The 15667-nt window shown below is 34.0% G+C and overlaps 1 protein-coding gene across 2 annotated transcripts in view; it reads left to right on the plus strand.

The window, feature by feature from the left end:
- The window catches only part of LGI1 (leucine rich glioma inactivated 1), a 55568-nt gene extending 40648 nt beyond the window's left edge, over window positions 1-14920 (plus strand). For both annotated transcript variants that reach the window (XM_051981687.1, XM_051981686.1), the window contains 4 exons: window positions 7088-7159; window positions 10877-11046; window positions 11522-11686; window positions 13728-14920. In XM_051981687.1, coding sequence (XP_051837647.1) covers window positions 7088-7159; window positions 10877-11046; window positions 11522-11686; window positions 13728-14563 — 1243 coding nt within the window. In that variant the 3' untranslated portion in view covers window positions 14564-14920. The remainder of the gene's footprint in view (window positions 1-7087; window positions 7160-10876; window positions 11047-11521; window positions 11687-13727) is intronic.
- Window positions 14921-15667: the final 747 nt, after the last annotated feature.

A 15667-nucleotide genomic window follows, 5' to 3' on the forward strand; every position in this document is an offset into this window, starting at 1 on the left:
TTGTGGAGCTACAGTAAGGATAACACAAAATTTAGCAGCTTCTACCTTAAAGGATTAAAAGGTTTAGAATATAATATTCCAGAAGGCAAAGGAACTAGGTTTATAATCATGCAACACCTACCCAGAAAAACTGAGGAGAAGCCTTCTGGGGGGAAATGAATATTCAATGAAATAGAGGACTTTTGAACATTCTTGATGAAAAGACCAGAGCTGAATAGGAAATATGACTTTCAAATACAAGACTCAAGAAAAACATTAGAAATGAAAATCATTTGTAAATTTTTTTATTTAAAAATTTTTTATTTTCCCCAGTTACATGTAGAAACAACTTTTTTGTTATATATGTATATTCATGTTTTTACATATTTCCTCATGAATCATGTTAGGAGAGAAAAATAAAAACAAAAGGGAAAAGCCATGAGAGAGAGAAAAAAAAAAAACAGAAGAAAAAGGGAAAAAAGTGAACCTAGCATGTGTTGATCTACATTCAGTGTCCATGGTTCTCCTTCTGTATTTGGATGGCATTTTCCATCCAAAGTTTATTAAGATTGTCTTGGATCACTGAACTTCTGAGAAGAATCAAGTCCATCATAATTGATCATTGTACAATCTTGCTGTTGCTGTGTACAATAGTTTCCTATTTATGCTTGTTTTGCTCAGCATCAGTTCATATAAATCTTTCTAGACCTTTCTAAAATCAGCCTAATCATCATTTTTTTATAAAACAATAATATTCCATTACTTTAATATACCATAATTTATACAGCTATTCCCCAATCGATAGGCATATACTCATTTTCCTATTCTTTGCCAACACAAAAAGAACTGCTACAAACATTCTTGCACATGTGAGTTCTTTCTCCACTTTTATGATTTCTTTGGGATAAGATTCTATAGAGATACTGTTGGATCAAAGGAAGTGCACAGTTTGATAGATTTTGGGGCATAGTTATTGATCTCCAGAATGGTTGGATCATTTCACCATTCCCCCAACAATGTATTAGTGTCCCTAGTTTTCTCACATGCCCTTCAGCATTTATCATTATCTTTTACTATTGTCTTAATCAATCTAAGAGGTGTGAGGTGGTACTTTGAAGTCATTTTAATTTGCATTTCTCTAATCAATAGTGCTTTAGAGCATCAAATTTAGAGGTGAGAAAGAGTAATGCTCTAGGAGACAGGAAAAGGAAAGGTAGAATCGGGTAAATTATCTCACATAAAAGAGGCAAGAAAAAACTTTTACAATGGAGGGAAAGATGGAGGAGGTTGGAGGGAGAGTGAATAATCTCATCATAATTAGCTCAAAGAGGGAATAATATATACATTCAATTGGATATAGAAATTTATCTTTCTTTGCAGGAAAGTAGCAGCAGAGGGAGCTAAAAGAAGAGTGGGTAACAGAAGGGAGATTCAGAGTGGGAGAAGTAGTAGTCAGAATCAAAGCACTTTTGATGAAAGTCAGGGTGAAAGGAGAGAGAAAATAAAATTAACAATCATAGGATACAGGGAAATACATTAAACAATAATAATTACCAAAAAAAAAAAAAAAACACTTGAAGCAAGTTTCTCTGATAAAAGTTTCTTAAATATACAGAGAACTGAGTCAAATTCATAAAAATTGGTGCCATTCCCCAATTGATAAATGATCAAGAGATAGGTATAGTTTTCATATGGCAATCTATGGCCACTAAATCACTATTTATTGGAGGCATGCAAATTGAAATGATTCTGAGGTACACCCTCATACATCTTAGATTGGCTAATAGGACAGAAAAGGAGAATGATAAATGTTGGAGGGAATGAGGCAACAATTAATGCATTATTGGTGGAGTTGTGAACTGATAGGACCATTCCTTAAAGCACAAAGATCTATAAAACTTTGTATACCCTTTCATCCAGCAATGCCATTACTTGTTCTGAATCCCCAAAGAGATAAAAAACAAAAGGGAAAAGGATCTATATTTTCAGAAATATTTATAGCAGCTCTTTTCTAGTGACAGAGAATTTTGGAAATTGGGAGGATGCCCATCAATTTAGGAATGTCTAAACAAATTGTACTATGTAATTGTGATAGGTTACTATTGTGCTATAAGAAAACCTGGAAAGACTTAACATGAGTTTATGAAAAGTGAAATGGACTGTGTTCAAAGCAACAACAATATTGTAAGATGGTCAGCTCTGAATGACTTAACTATTCTCAACAATAGAATAAAATAACTCTGAAGGACTTATGATGAAAAATGCTATCCATCCCCAGAGAAAGAACTTATGATGTTTGAATACAGATTAAAGCACATTTTGTTTACTTTATTTTTCTTGAGGTTTTTTTTTCTGGTCTATGTTTTGTTTCACAACATGACTAATATGGAAATATGTCTTGCATGACTACACATGTATAACTTGTATCAAATTTCTTGCCTTCTCAATGAAGGGGGGTAGGAAAGAAGTATGGGAGAGAATTTGGAACTCAGAATTTTAAAAACAAATGCTAAAAGAATTTTTTACATGTAAGTAGAGAAAAATAAAATACTAGATAAATTTTAACAGAAAAAAGAGTGATATGTTGAATTTCTATATATTTTTTTAAAAAGCAAGTGATACATAATATATTTCATCTTCATATTTTTCTGTACAATGATTTTGGAAATGATCATTTTACCTGGTTTTGTTAAGTTTAAGAAAAAGTTAACAAAATTATGAAATTAGCAAACTTCTGCCTCTCAGCAGTGCCCTTTTCCCATTTTCCTCTTTCTCAAGCATCCAGAAGCCCTAGTATTCTCTCCCCTCCTCTCAATAAAAACCTAACAAAACTCTTCCCATGAAAATAAGTTTTATAGCATCACCTCTCCCTATAGTATTTTATTTTAATTGGATAAAAAAGGAGTGACTCTCTCAGTGTGAGACTCATGGAATTACCGATCTTCATTTTTGTGAGTACTGTTCATTTGGAAATGAAATGAAATCCTGTTTGGTATTTATTATTTAATTCTTTATATGTATATAGCTTTCCTGGTGCTTCTTTGTGTGCTCTACAGAATTTAACCTCCAGTTAAGCACTTAAGAGACTATTCTATAATACTTGTTGATTTAAAGTCTATGAGATGAAATCTCACAGTATGTAAATTCCTCCCTGCTAGAGAGTTAGACACCTTTCAAAGCTACATTAACTGTCTTAGGTTGCTAGGATACTGTTTAATGTACTGGTTAGATACCTTTGGAAGCTATGTTAACTGTCTTGGGTTGCTAGGATACTGCTTAATGTACTGAAATGATTATTTATTAATGGTAATTTCATGAGCTGAAACCATTAGTGCAGCTGCCACAAGTGCCTAACTTATTCCAAAGTGCAGATCACTTTTTAATGTATTTAATAAGAAAAAATGGAAATATTTAGAAGGTTTCATCCACATCCAAAATGGTTTTAAGCTGCTTATCAACTTAAATACAGCATAGCATAAAGCTTTTAAAGATAAGTGGAAAGGAAACTGAAGAGATAGATTTCTTCAGGATCTTTAGTTTAGCAGAATATAACATCAGAATGATGGATTATCATAAAGTTTTCTGGCAGCTAAGGCAAAATAAAAAACATTGATTTACATCATTTTTGCTTTCTGACAAGAGAAAGCATGAAAACTCATCTTCAGAGGCAAATGTTTTCTTAAAGGAGGAACGGGTCTTAGAACAAAGGATACCAAATAGCTAGCATAATGAATAATGTCTTCAACCCAATTTCACAAAAGCTGAAGAAATGCTGTTCAGCACCAAGGGTTTTATATTGACTGGACTGCTTAGAAGAGCAGATGGCAGAACATTAAATGACAACTTAGTGAAGGTATTTCTTCAAGGAGCTGAGATAATGCAGTTTGAGTATTTGACTTTCTAATGGCCTAACAGAGACGGAGTTGGAAAATCTAGATGAGTAAATAAGATACCATATCCATTAGACTCTTTTTCAAATATCAGGTGTCTCAAGTGAGGTCAGAACAGTGATTGGATCTTTTTACATTCACAGTTTTTGCTGGAAGGGCAAAAAATGTTTTATCTTAAGAATAGCAAAAGGCCACAGTAGGGGGTTCATGTTTCCCATCAGTTGGGCATAATGTCCATAGTAATTTTGTTCTTGATGATTCTCTATCTTGAATCTCAGAAACCTAGAACTTTTATAGGTCTTAGTATTTTTGCAAGTCCTGTTCAGGGAATTCTCACATCTCCCTCTTTAAGCCTAAGACTGACTTGTTATATTGATATTTCCCAGTATGAGGGTTTGAACCTATGTAAAAAATGATCACAACAGCTAGTTGCCTCCAGATTACCAGTTATGGTTTATGTGGGATACCTTGGTGATCCCTGGCTGGAGAAAACCCAATAAATTGCTGCCCACATAGTATTAATATCTATACTATTCTTTCAGCCCTACGCAGGAGCAGAAGAAGTCATAGACTAAGACGAGGGGAGTATCATGTTGCTAATAGTAGCCTTCCAGCTGCAATGAGAAAGCCCTGTGTAAGGTAGGGGATCAGAAAGAAGCATTATGGAAAAGACCCCAAGGTGCTACCTAGGATATAGGTTATGGAGGTGAAGGGCCAGAAGCAAAAAGTTTCTGGAGCAAAAAAAAAAAAAAAGTATGCAAACCAAAGTGAAAAAAATCCATGGGGGGCTGAGAACGTCCAGGGTCAGACTGTACAATTTTAATGCTAAACGTTTTAATAACAATGGAGATATTTTTAGTAGAGTTCTCTCAACTTGCTACACTCAATATTCTGTAGGCACCTACCTGTCTTCCACAGAGATCATATATATCTAGGTCCTTTTTGTCTTGTCTTAGCTAGATAAATGCCTTCATATGGAGTTCCAGCAATTTCTAAACAGCAAAGGACAATAGCTAAATCCACCACCCTTGATCAAAACTCCAAGAAAATCTGTTTATTCCAAAGCATGCATGCATATTAAGAAAATGATTTTTTTTCAAACCCAACACTTTTTTAACTTGTAGAAAAACCTTCATGCAGTTATTCATTTAGTAGGCATTTTATCAATGGCTATTAAAGTTAAGGCAATTTATTGGGACTGTTTTCAGAATGGATAGGTGATCTAGTATTACTTTGACAGGTGCAGTCAATCTCCAACTTAGAAATGAGTTGTGTTCTTGGTTTGTCTATAAAGTAGTTGTTTGAAGCTCAGAGAATTATTTTCTCCTAAAAATAACATTATAAATAGTAGGTGGGTAGGTAGCCCAAAAAGCCTACTGAAAAAAAATTTATAGAAAATAATAGTGATGCAACTAAAATTAAATTGTAAGCCTGAATAAGCAACAATTTTGTTTATTTGTGTGTTGATACATGATAGAAAAGATTTATTTAGAAGAAGATAAGGAAATAAGATTTTTATGGATATTACACAGGGAACTTCAGGCCATTTTCAAGGGCAAACTTTAGTTCTTTGTCCTGTCCAGCTTCTCCTCAGAATTTTTCACTTTCTTTGCCTTGATATAGATATCTTATAAGCATTCTTTATTTAACAGTCATGATGAGGGTTTTTGAAGGAGTGGGTTCACAAATGGAAAGAAAATCAGATATTTTTCCTTATGACAAGAGAAGGAGGACATAGGTTCAATAAATGTGAGAAGAAATTATCTAATATAAGTAATTGAATTCATAAAAAGAATGATTATCTTAGATAAGATATTCAGAAGCTTCAAGGAAGAAAAAAGGAGGTGGTATCCTCCTGATAGAGAGGTGATAAACTAACATGCAGAATGAGATGCGTTTGGTCATGGCAAGATGAGAATTTGCTTTGATTATATTTATTTTATTACCAGGTTGTTATTGTTTTTTTTTTCCTCTAGCAGGAGTGGAGCAAGGTGGGGAAGAGAAATGTTTTTTGGCTTGATTTTTTTCTTTGAATTTTTAAATTTACATTGCTTTATGAATCATGTTGGGAGAGAAAAATCAGGGGAAAAAAAGGGAAAAACCATGGAAGAGGGAAAAAAAAAAACAGAAAAAAGAAGTGCACATTGCATGTATTGATTTACATTCAATCTCCATAATTCTTTTTTCTGGATTCAGATGGTTTTCTATCCAGTTTATTTGGATTGCCTTGGAGGGAGGAGAAATTAATAATTAATCATTTCAAATATAAAATTAAATTTTTAAAAGAATAAAAGTGGTATGAAAAAGATCTTGGGTTAGATAATTTCCTGTACTTGTAAACAGGTATTGATACCAGTCCAGAGAATTCTCACATTGCCCTCTTCCAGCCTAAACTGCTTTCTTATCTTGAGGCATTTCATCAGTTCCTACTAAATTCACAACAATTTGTTGGGATGGACTGTTTTTAGAATGGATATTTCCATTTCTGTTCTCTTAATTTCCAGAAGTTAATTTTCTACATATGGAGACAAAATAATCTAGGTAGGGATACTCAAAAGGTAGGTATTTATAATTTCAGAAAGAGCTATACTAGAAAACACTCAAGAATCTCAAAATGAGATCATGGAATTTGTTCCAGGAATATATTCTTATATTCAAATCTATATCATATTTGAGGTGACATAGTGAATAGATGCCTGGAACTGGAGTTAGAAAAACCTGAGTTCAAATTGAGCTTAGCCATTTATTAGCTGTGTGACTTTCAGCTAGTTACAACTTCTATCTTCCTCATCTATAAAATGGGGATAGTAATAGAAACCATCTTCCAGAGATACTGTAGAGATCAAATGAGATAATATTTATAAAGTATTATAAACCTTAAAATGCTACATAAATGCTAGCTATCATTATTATTGTTATTATTATTATTCTTTTTTCTATAGGATGATCATATCCAATAATCGTTTTCTACCATCTTACATAAGTGCTAGAAATGGTGAGTCTGGTGAAATAAAGAGGGCAGGAATTGAAAATGCAATAGTAGATTTATCATAGCAGGAAAGATCTATTGCAAATCAACATATGAATAATGGAAAAAATTAATATGATAATGATCATAATAGACTTTTTGCATTCATAGCATTTCATCTTTATAATGATATATCATTTGAATATTGCATTTATTCAACCTGATTGGAATTTTTTCTTTTTTCCCCCAGGAGTCTTGCAAACAACAATCTCCAAACACTCCCCAAAGATATTTTCAAAGGCCTGGACTCTTTAACAAATGTGTAAGACATCAGCAATTACTAATTTTAAAACAATAATGAGAGAATTAGCGACTGATGGTTTACATAATGGCATTTGTGTTGTACTACAGTGTTTAGTCTGACTTTTTTTTTGAAGGAATACTCCATAGTATTAATGTTCCTTATTGCCAGGAACTCTGAATATATAACATAAAAGCATTCTTTTAATTTAGTAAACCTATAAAGGAATGAATTCAGCTGGTCTAAAATAAAGATTTTTTTTTCTCCCTCATGAGAGATCCAAAAAGATGGACAGAAAAAACTTAAGGGATTTTGGGAAACTGATATCTTTGTGAGGAAAAGCTAAAGCTACCAGTTATTTGATGTAAAAATAGTTGTGGAGGGAGGGGTTGAGGAGAAAGTAACTTTCTGTTTAGAAGAAAATCTCAGCAATTTGACTTAAACTCTAGACAAAGAATTCTATCCTGGACCTTGTTTTTAAAACAAAACAAAACTTCAGAATAAGAAGCTTTTGCACTAAGAAGATAAAACTTTAAATAATAATAATAATAATAATGACAAAAGGTGTAGTTTCTGAAGTATTGGAATTCAGTAAAAAATATTAATTTTTGCAATATAAATAAAACATAATATTAAAACGAGCATAACAGTATCTGAGGCCATAATAATCTACTTAAAAATACTATGACTCTATGATCTTCTGAGATTACTCAAGACCTTTAGAATATGAAACCAATTTTTACTTCACTAAATATAGTGGTAAGACATTTCATCATAAATTTACTAATAATGTATTGGCAAGCTAGTGACAACACCCACATTAATCCCTTTCTACTGTTACTATTCTTAGGTCTGCTTCAGTCCTAAGTCATCTCTAAGATTTTGGTCCAAACATTTAGGTTATTGTAATTAACTCTGGTTCATATTGATCCCAATCAGGCTACCTCTGAACCACAGAATTTTTAGAAGGCTGGGTTGGTGTTAGAGATAGTTTAATAGTTGGAAACTGATTCACATGCTGGACCTGGGAGTCTGGATAAATTTAAATATTCTGTCTAACCCTGGAACAGATCCAAGTGAAAGTTTGAAATCAAGTTGTCTGACTAGGAATGAGTAAGGTGATGAATGAGATCTCATGGGGTCACTATAATTTAGGCTTATATCTTTGGGACTAGCCCAAAGCTTGAGTTAGTCTTGGGGAAAGGGGGAAGGTACTGTGAATATTTGCTTCATTATGGAATAGCTGCAATAAAGAGGTACCAGAGTACCTTGTTTAGCTCCTAAGTGCTAAGGCCTCAGAAAAATTGAACTAATCTTTTATTCTCTAGACCACAACTGACCAACCTAGCCTTTTTTGTGATCAATACTCTAAACTAGTATATTTGATTTTGATGTTACCAGTGAAAAAAATAATATTTATGAAAGAATTATTTGGAGCAGGGGGTTCATCAGAACCTCTTCCTACTAACATGGAGATTTTAGCTGCTAGTTAGTTTTTTTCTAACATCTTGGCTCTGCCAGAAATAATGTTTAAATGATTATACTATAATAATGAAAATAATTGTGGCATTCTAAATTCTATGGGAAGGCACTTTTTACAATACCTCAAAATTACAAATGATTTAGAAATTGTCAAGTTATATGAAGCAAAAAAATTTTAAATGTAATCCAAAGGGAAGGATCATATTTTGACCTGCAAACTGAACCTAATCTAATCATATTAATCAGCAATGGAAATCATCAGAACATATTTACATACATATATACATATACAGATATACAGATAGATATATGTGTGTGTTTAGAAACATTCAGTCTGGAAATCCAGTCCTGACCTTGCTGTCTACTTCATCTCCAGACCTAGGATCATAGGATCATAGATTGAGAGCTTAGAGATCACTGAATTCTAACCCTTTCCTTTTAAAGCTGAGAAAATAGGGTAAATAAGTTAAAACATTTCCCCAGGATCATATCATTAGAAATTGTCATAAAGTAGAATTCAAAATCAGATTTTTCTAATTCCCAAGTCAGTGTTCTTTCCACTATACAACATGCTTATTTTGTTTCCCACTTTCATGTATGGCTTATACCATGTTTATTTTAGCCCCATCCCCACATTCCCATCTTGAGGGGTCTACTTCCTTTTCTCTTTCCCTTAAAAAATCATTTAATATACAGAATATTGCCAAGAATACTTTAAGGACCCACTGCCTCATTATTGTGGATATTTCCGCCCCAACACAGCTCATAAACTCTTCATGTCTACATGAGTGACTGTTTAAAAAATTCCTTCTCTGATGCTTGGATGAATCTTTGCAAATTTAGCTTGGGTGGTCCTCAGAAGACAGACTATAATACAGTCTGTTGCTAAATCTGAACTAAATATCTCGGAAGCTTGATGGGACCTTCCAGAACTTCCAGAGCTTGGACACAGGTTAAGTACTCTTGCTCTGTTCCCAGTGCCTATGTCTTACTGGTGTGCCATTGGCACAGCCTTTCAGTAACCATGAACATAATACACTTAATCTTATTAATATTGTGAAAACTATATTTCAGTATCATTGGCTTCCTTTGTAATTTTATATATAAAAATAGTGATTTTAAATGCATTATATATATTATGCATTTAAAATCACTATTTTGAGGAGTCCCTAAGTTTTTACCAGATTGTCAAAATGGTCTATGACAGAAAAAAGGTCAATAGCCCCTGTGGACTAGGATTGTGAGGGTAAAAATATGAATAAGACACATTTCTTTCCCTCTTTTAATTTACAGTTGAGCAAGAGAAATAAGATATAAACACAAATAAATAGGATAAGAGGTAGTACCCTATGAGGGCAGCTGACAACATGTCATGGGTGCTCAGAGAATGAAAGATCACTTTTAGCTGGGCTAATCAGTTGAGACCTCACAAAAAGGTAGATTTTTGAGTTTTGCTGTGAAAGATAGATAAGATTTTAAAAACTTAAATGTGATCTCTGAGCCAAAAGTGATCTAGATATACCATAAATTCAAACGACTGGAACTACATATAAGATTCTGTTATATAATTGAAAAAAACCTGAGCTATCCTATCGCTTCATTAGCAGGGCAGTTGTGTGGAAGAAAATTCCCATTAGACCGTAAGACTACATTGCCTCATGACATGATTAAATGTGTATATCTACAAGACCAAAGAGAACAAAGAAAAAAGAATTAACAAATAAATCATGTAACAATGTGCAACGATATTTGTTACATTCTTTAACAATATAATGGGAGGGTTACATATAATCAAGAAGGAAGGCTGTACTCCCCAAACAATAGCTCAGGGGATTCCATTCATGCATTTTGAGCCCAGAAGGAGAGAATCAAGTTCAAAGAGATTCAGTAACATCCAGGTTAATTTTGATTATTTGTTTCTGAATGTTTGATTTCATCAGTTTAAAGGGTTCATGGCAAGGAAATTCTCACTATTAATGTAAATTGGTAACTGGGCTATGACTTAGTCTTGGAGAGTTCCTTGGAGGTAGTAAAATGCTAAATGATTTGCCCAGAGTCAGAATGTATCAGAAGTAGGACCTGAATCCAGGTTCCTGTAACCAGGGCCAGACCTTTATTCACTGCCTCTCAGGCCAAGTGAAAGATCTAACTAACCCAGGATAGAGATATCCTGTGCAAGTCCTGAGTAGAAGTATAATTAATCCCAATGGAGGTAGTGTTCTGGTACAGCAACTGCAACTGAAATTTGTTTTTCAGAGACCTAAGAGGAAATTCATTCAATTGTGACTGCAAACTTAAATGGTTAGTGGAATGGCTAGATACCACCAATGCAACAGTTGAAGAAATCTATTGTGAAAATCCACCAGAATATAAGAAGCGCAAAATCCGTAGCCTGTCCTCAAAGGATTTTGATTGCATTATTACAGGTAATATATCTGAAATCATCACATCTCATCAGATAAATACCAAGGCCACATTTTTTTTCCAGACAGGGGTTGGTTTTTCCCCCTAAGGTGAAAGTTAAATAAACAAATTTTTAATCAAAAATAATAATGATAATTGAGGTTTCTACATGCTTTTAAGGAGTTTTACCATTCATTTAATTCTCACTATAATTCTAGGAGTCAGGTTCTCTCTTTTTTATAGATGAAGAAACTGCAGCTCAAAGATTTAAATGACTGGCTCAAGGTCCATTAGTAGCAGAATTGGGACTCGAAGTCTTTGCTCCTGAATTGAAGACCAACTGATATTCTCCATTTAGTTTAAAGGAAAAAATAAGATTACCAATTAAATGCATTCCTTTAAAATAAATAAATATATTTCCACTTGTGCTTCTTTGTTCTGCAGAATTAATAACTTTCCCAGGCCTTTACTTACAACCCTATTTATATATTTTTGCAGAATTTGCAACATCTCAACTCCTGCCCTACCAATCTCTGTCCATAGACACTTTTACTTATATGAATGATGAGTATGTAGTTATTGCTCAGCCTTTTACTGGAAAATGCATTTTTCTTGAATGGGATCATGTAGAAAAAACCTTCAGGAATTATGACAACATTACAGGTATGTTAAGTTTTCCCATATTTCGAACAGCATATTTAGATACCTAAGTCCAGTTCAATTCGATTTAGTTCAGTGCATATTATTTTAAGCAACTACTCTGTGCCAGGCATTATGCTAAGAGTTGGGGAATGCAAAGGAAGAAATTTAAATACTATTTGCCATCAAGAAGCTTTCACTGAATTTTATTGTATGTATGATTTCACTGGAATGTGCTTAAATACTCTTCCAAAGGTTCTATTTTCTTTTCTGTTTCTAGGAGTATCTAAATCTCTCTGGCTCCAGCCACCTGAAGCAAGTTGCACAGTCATGGGCATGCTAATCCCCAAATCAATTGGCTTGTTGCTCTTCCCCAAATCCCCATACAGCTTTGAGTGCCTATGGGACTGTCCTAGGGGCTTAGGGTAGTTCTTTATGGGTAATAACATTGTAAAAATAATTTTTAATTTTTCATTTTTAAAACTTTGAGTTCCAAATTTGGCTCTCACCCTCCCTTTCCAGCCCTTTCATTGAAAAGCCAAGTAAACTGATATAGGTTATACATGTATAGTCATGCAAAACATTTCTCTAGTAGTCATGTTGTAAAAGAAAACATACCTCCAAAAAAACCATAAAGAAAAACAAAGTTTAAAAATCTGTATTCAGACACCATCAGTTCTTTCTCTGGGGATGGATAGTATTTTTCAATAAGTCCATCAAAGTTGTCTTGGACCATTGTATTGCTGAGAATAGCTAAGTCATGTATAGCTGATCACCTTAGAATATTGCTGTTAGTTTGTACACAGTACATTTCCCTTTGCTCATGTAAGTCTTTCCAGATTTTTCTGGGAACATCCTGCCCATCATTTCTTATAGCACAGTAATATTCTATCATAATCACATAGCACAATTTGTTCAGCCATCCCCCAATTGATAGGATTTCATTCATTCAATTTTTAATTCTTTGCCCCCCAAAAAGAGCCATAAATATTTTTGTATGTAAAGGCACTTTTCCTGTTTGTTTTTATCTCTTTTGGATACAGACCTAGTAATGGTATTGCTAGATCAAAGGCTATGATTTTATAGCACTTTGGACATAGTTCCACATTGCTCTAAAGAATGGTTGAATCAATTCACAACTCCAACAATTCATTAATGTCTCATTTTAAGTGATCTTTCTTTAACTTGGATATTTCCCATAAGTTCCTTCTTTTCTTTTCTTAAGGAAACTAGCTGTATGTCCCTCTAACTAACTTCTCCTTATGAATATGAGACTAACTCTATATGTAGTTTTCTCTCTATAGAGACACTAGTAGGATTCTAGAAGTAGACTCTAGAAGGGTTCTAAGCAGTTCTCACTAGGTTTTTTCCTAAGCTGTAAATCTATGCAGCTATAGAAGAGTCCATGAAGAACTATCCTATAGAATATTCCATGTAATGAGATTAAGCCAGGAAGTTCAGTTTGAGGTAAATGGAAACTTCATCCTCACAAAAAGGTTGGAAATTACTACTATTGCCCAGGAGACTAGACTAAATCTTGAGTAGCTATTTTGCAGTGATTATAGACCCATCTAATTGATTGGAACTTTTAGTGTGACTCTAGAAGCCATTCACTGATGTTTTAGGCACTTAAATTGAATGACAGGTTATGAGATTGACAGATGAACTCATATTTCAACATGAGTCATGCTTCTAATGATTGAAATAAAAACCTATCAATCAATAAATGAACAAACAAATAGCAACAGGAATGTAGGTAACTTCTTGGAATACAGCTTTTAGCCATTCTCTCTCTTCAAAATACAGAAGACTAAAGCTCCCACCATATCTGTGTTTGTACAAATTGGATGTGATGGAAAGACTTGTTTGTTAACAAAAGGGCCTTTTGTGTGGCAGGACTGAGAGCTTTAGGTCCCACTGATATAGTGCTATAGTGATAGAGCATGGAAAATAAGGCTAACAAAGTCTCCCAGTCACATCTTATTTGGTCATAGCTATAGAGGCAAAGTTCATCTATCCCTTGGTTCCAAAGACAGTACTAATCCTTTATTTATCTTTTCCCCAGGAACATCTACTGTAGTATGCAAGCCTATAGTCATTGAAACTCAACTCTATGTTATTGTGGCCCAGCTGTTTGGAGGGTCTCACATTTATAAGAGAGACAGTTTTGCAAACAAATTCATAAAAATTCAGGATATTGAAATCCTCAAAATCCGAAAGCCAAATGATATTGAAACCTTCAAGATTGAAAACAACTGGTACTTTGTGGTTGCTGACAGTTCAAAAGCCGGTTTCACTACGGTTTACAAGTGGAATGGGAATGGATTTTACTCTCATCAGTCATTACACCAGTGGTACAGAGATACTGATGTGGAATACCTGGAAATAGCCAGGACACCTCAAACAGTCAGAACACCTCATTTAATTCTATCCAGTAGTTCCCAACGTCCTGTAATCTACCAATGGAACAAAAGCACAAAATTATTTGCTAATCAAACTGACATCCCTAACATGGAAGATGTGTACGCAGTGAAGCACTTCACAGTCAAAGGTGATGTGTATATCTGTCTGACAAGATTCATCGGTGATTCCAAAGTAATGAAATGGGGAGGATCTTCATTTGTGGATGTACAAAGGATGCCATCCCGAGGATCCATGGTATTCCAACCTCTTCAGATAAATAATTACCAATATGCAATTCTTGGAAGTGATTATTCCTTCACTCAAGTGTATAACTGGGATGCAGAGAAAGCAAAGTTTGTGAAATTTCAAGAGTTAAATATACAGGCACCAAGATCCTTTACTCATGTATCTATTAATAAGCATAATTTTCTCTTTGCTTCCAGTTTTAAGGGACGTACACAGATCTACACACATGTCATAGTTGATTTAAGCGCATGACATATTCAGCTCTGTGGCTGCAGTCAAAAACTCTCTCCAGTTAAGTGGACAGGATGAGCTAAATGCATGGTGACTTCTCTAATCATACTTCCAAATGAATGCCTTTCAAAAGTCGAGATTGCTAGAGCCAAGCATTACCAGTATCTTCATCTTTAACTGTCAGGTCTAGTGGTGTTGGAAGTTACCTTTTACATGACAGATTTAAATTGTTTAACTGGTCTTTGCCTTGACAATGTGTAAATATGTGTGCAATGGCATCTGTTATTATGAGAAGAAATATTAATATGTACTTTTCTGTTTATTTATTCATGTGTTCAGAAACAACTGCCAAATAAAATGTTTACATTTTCTCTTTCACATTCCAAATGTAATTATTTACAAGATTTATGGAGATTCTAGTGTCTCTCACATAGCAGTTGCTCAAAAAAAATGTGTTGAATGAATGAATGAAACATTAAATCAGTGCCATGTTGAAGAAATATTCATGCCGTAGGGCTATATTTTATCAGGTGTTTCTGGTATTAATATTGAGCTCTAAGATAAAAATAGCAACATGGGTTATCAATAACTTAAGAATAGCTCTAGGTTGTTTAGAGTTCAATGTCACAAGCTACAGAAGAACAAAGCTTGTAATATATAATACAAGCCCTGATTCAGCTGATACCAAAAATGCTTCCAGGTAGGAAGGCAGGTTGGGCTATCTCTAATAGTAAAGGACCACAGAAGGTGACCTAGATAATAAATAATATTATAACAATAAATAAATCATGAAGAAGCATGAAGGGACAAAGAGGGTTTATTTCACATCAAGAGAAATCATCAATACTATAACAAATCCTCAAAAGCGGTATCAACCGGAATGTACATAGGTGAGCAAGGAAACATCATCAGTTCCAGAACAAAGGCTTTGTCCTTTAATCTGATTAATTTCTGAACACCTTCTATATTATACTTCCAGTTAGAAATTCTCTGTCCTGACAAGTTATAACAGGAAGCTTCAAGGCACACATTGGCTATATTCCATATTCTGGAACTCTCTTTGTGAATCTTGGAAGACTTCACAGTATAAGGTAGCTAATTCAATGAAGCAATTTTTTTTCTATT

The sequence above is a fragment of the Antechinus flavipes genome, chromosome 2 (genome assembly GCF_016432865.1).
Source record: "Antechinus flavipes isolate AdamAnt ecotype Samford, QLD, Australia chromosome 2, AdamAnt_v2, whole genome shotgun sequence".
NCBI lineage: Eukaryota > Metazoa > Chordata > Mammalia > Dasyuromorphia > Dasyuridae > Antechinus > Antechinus flavipes.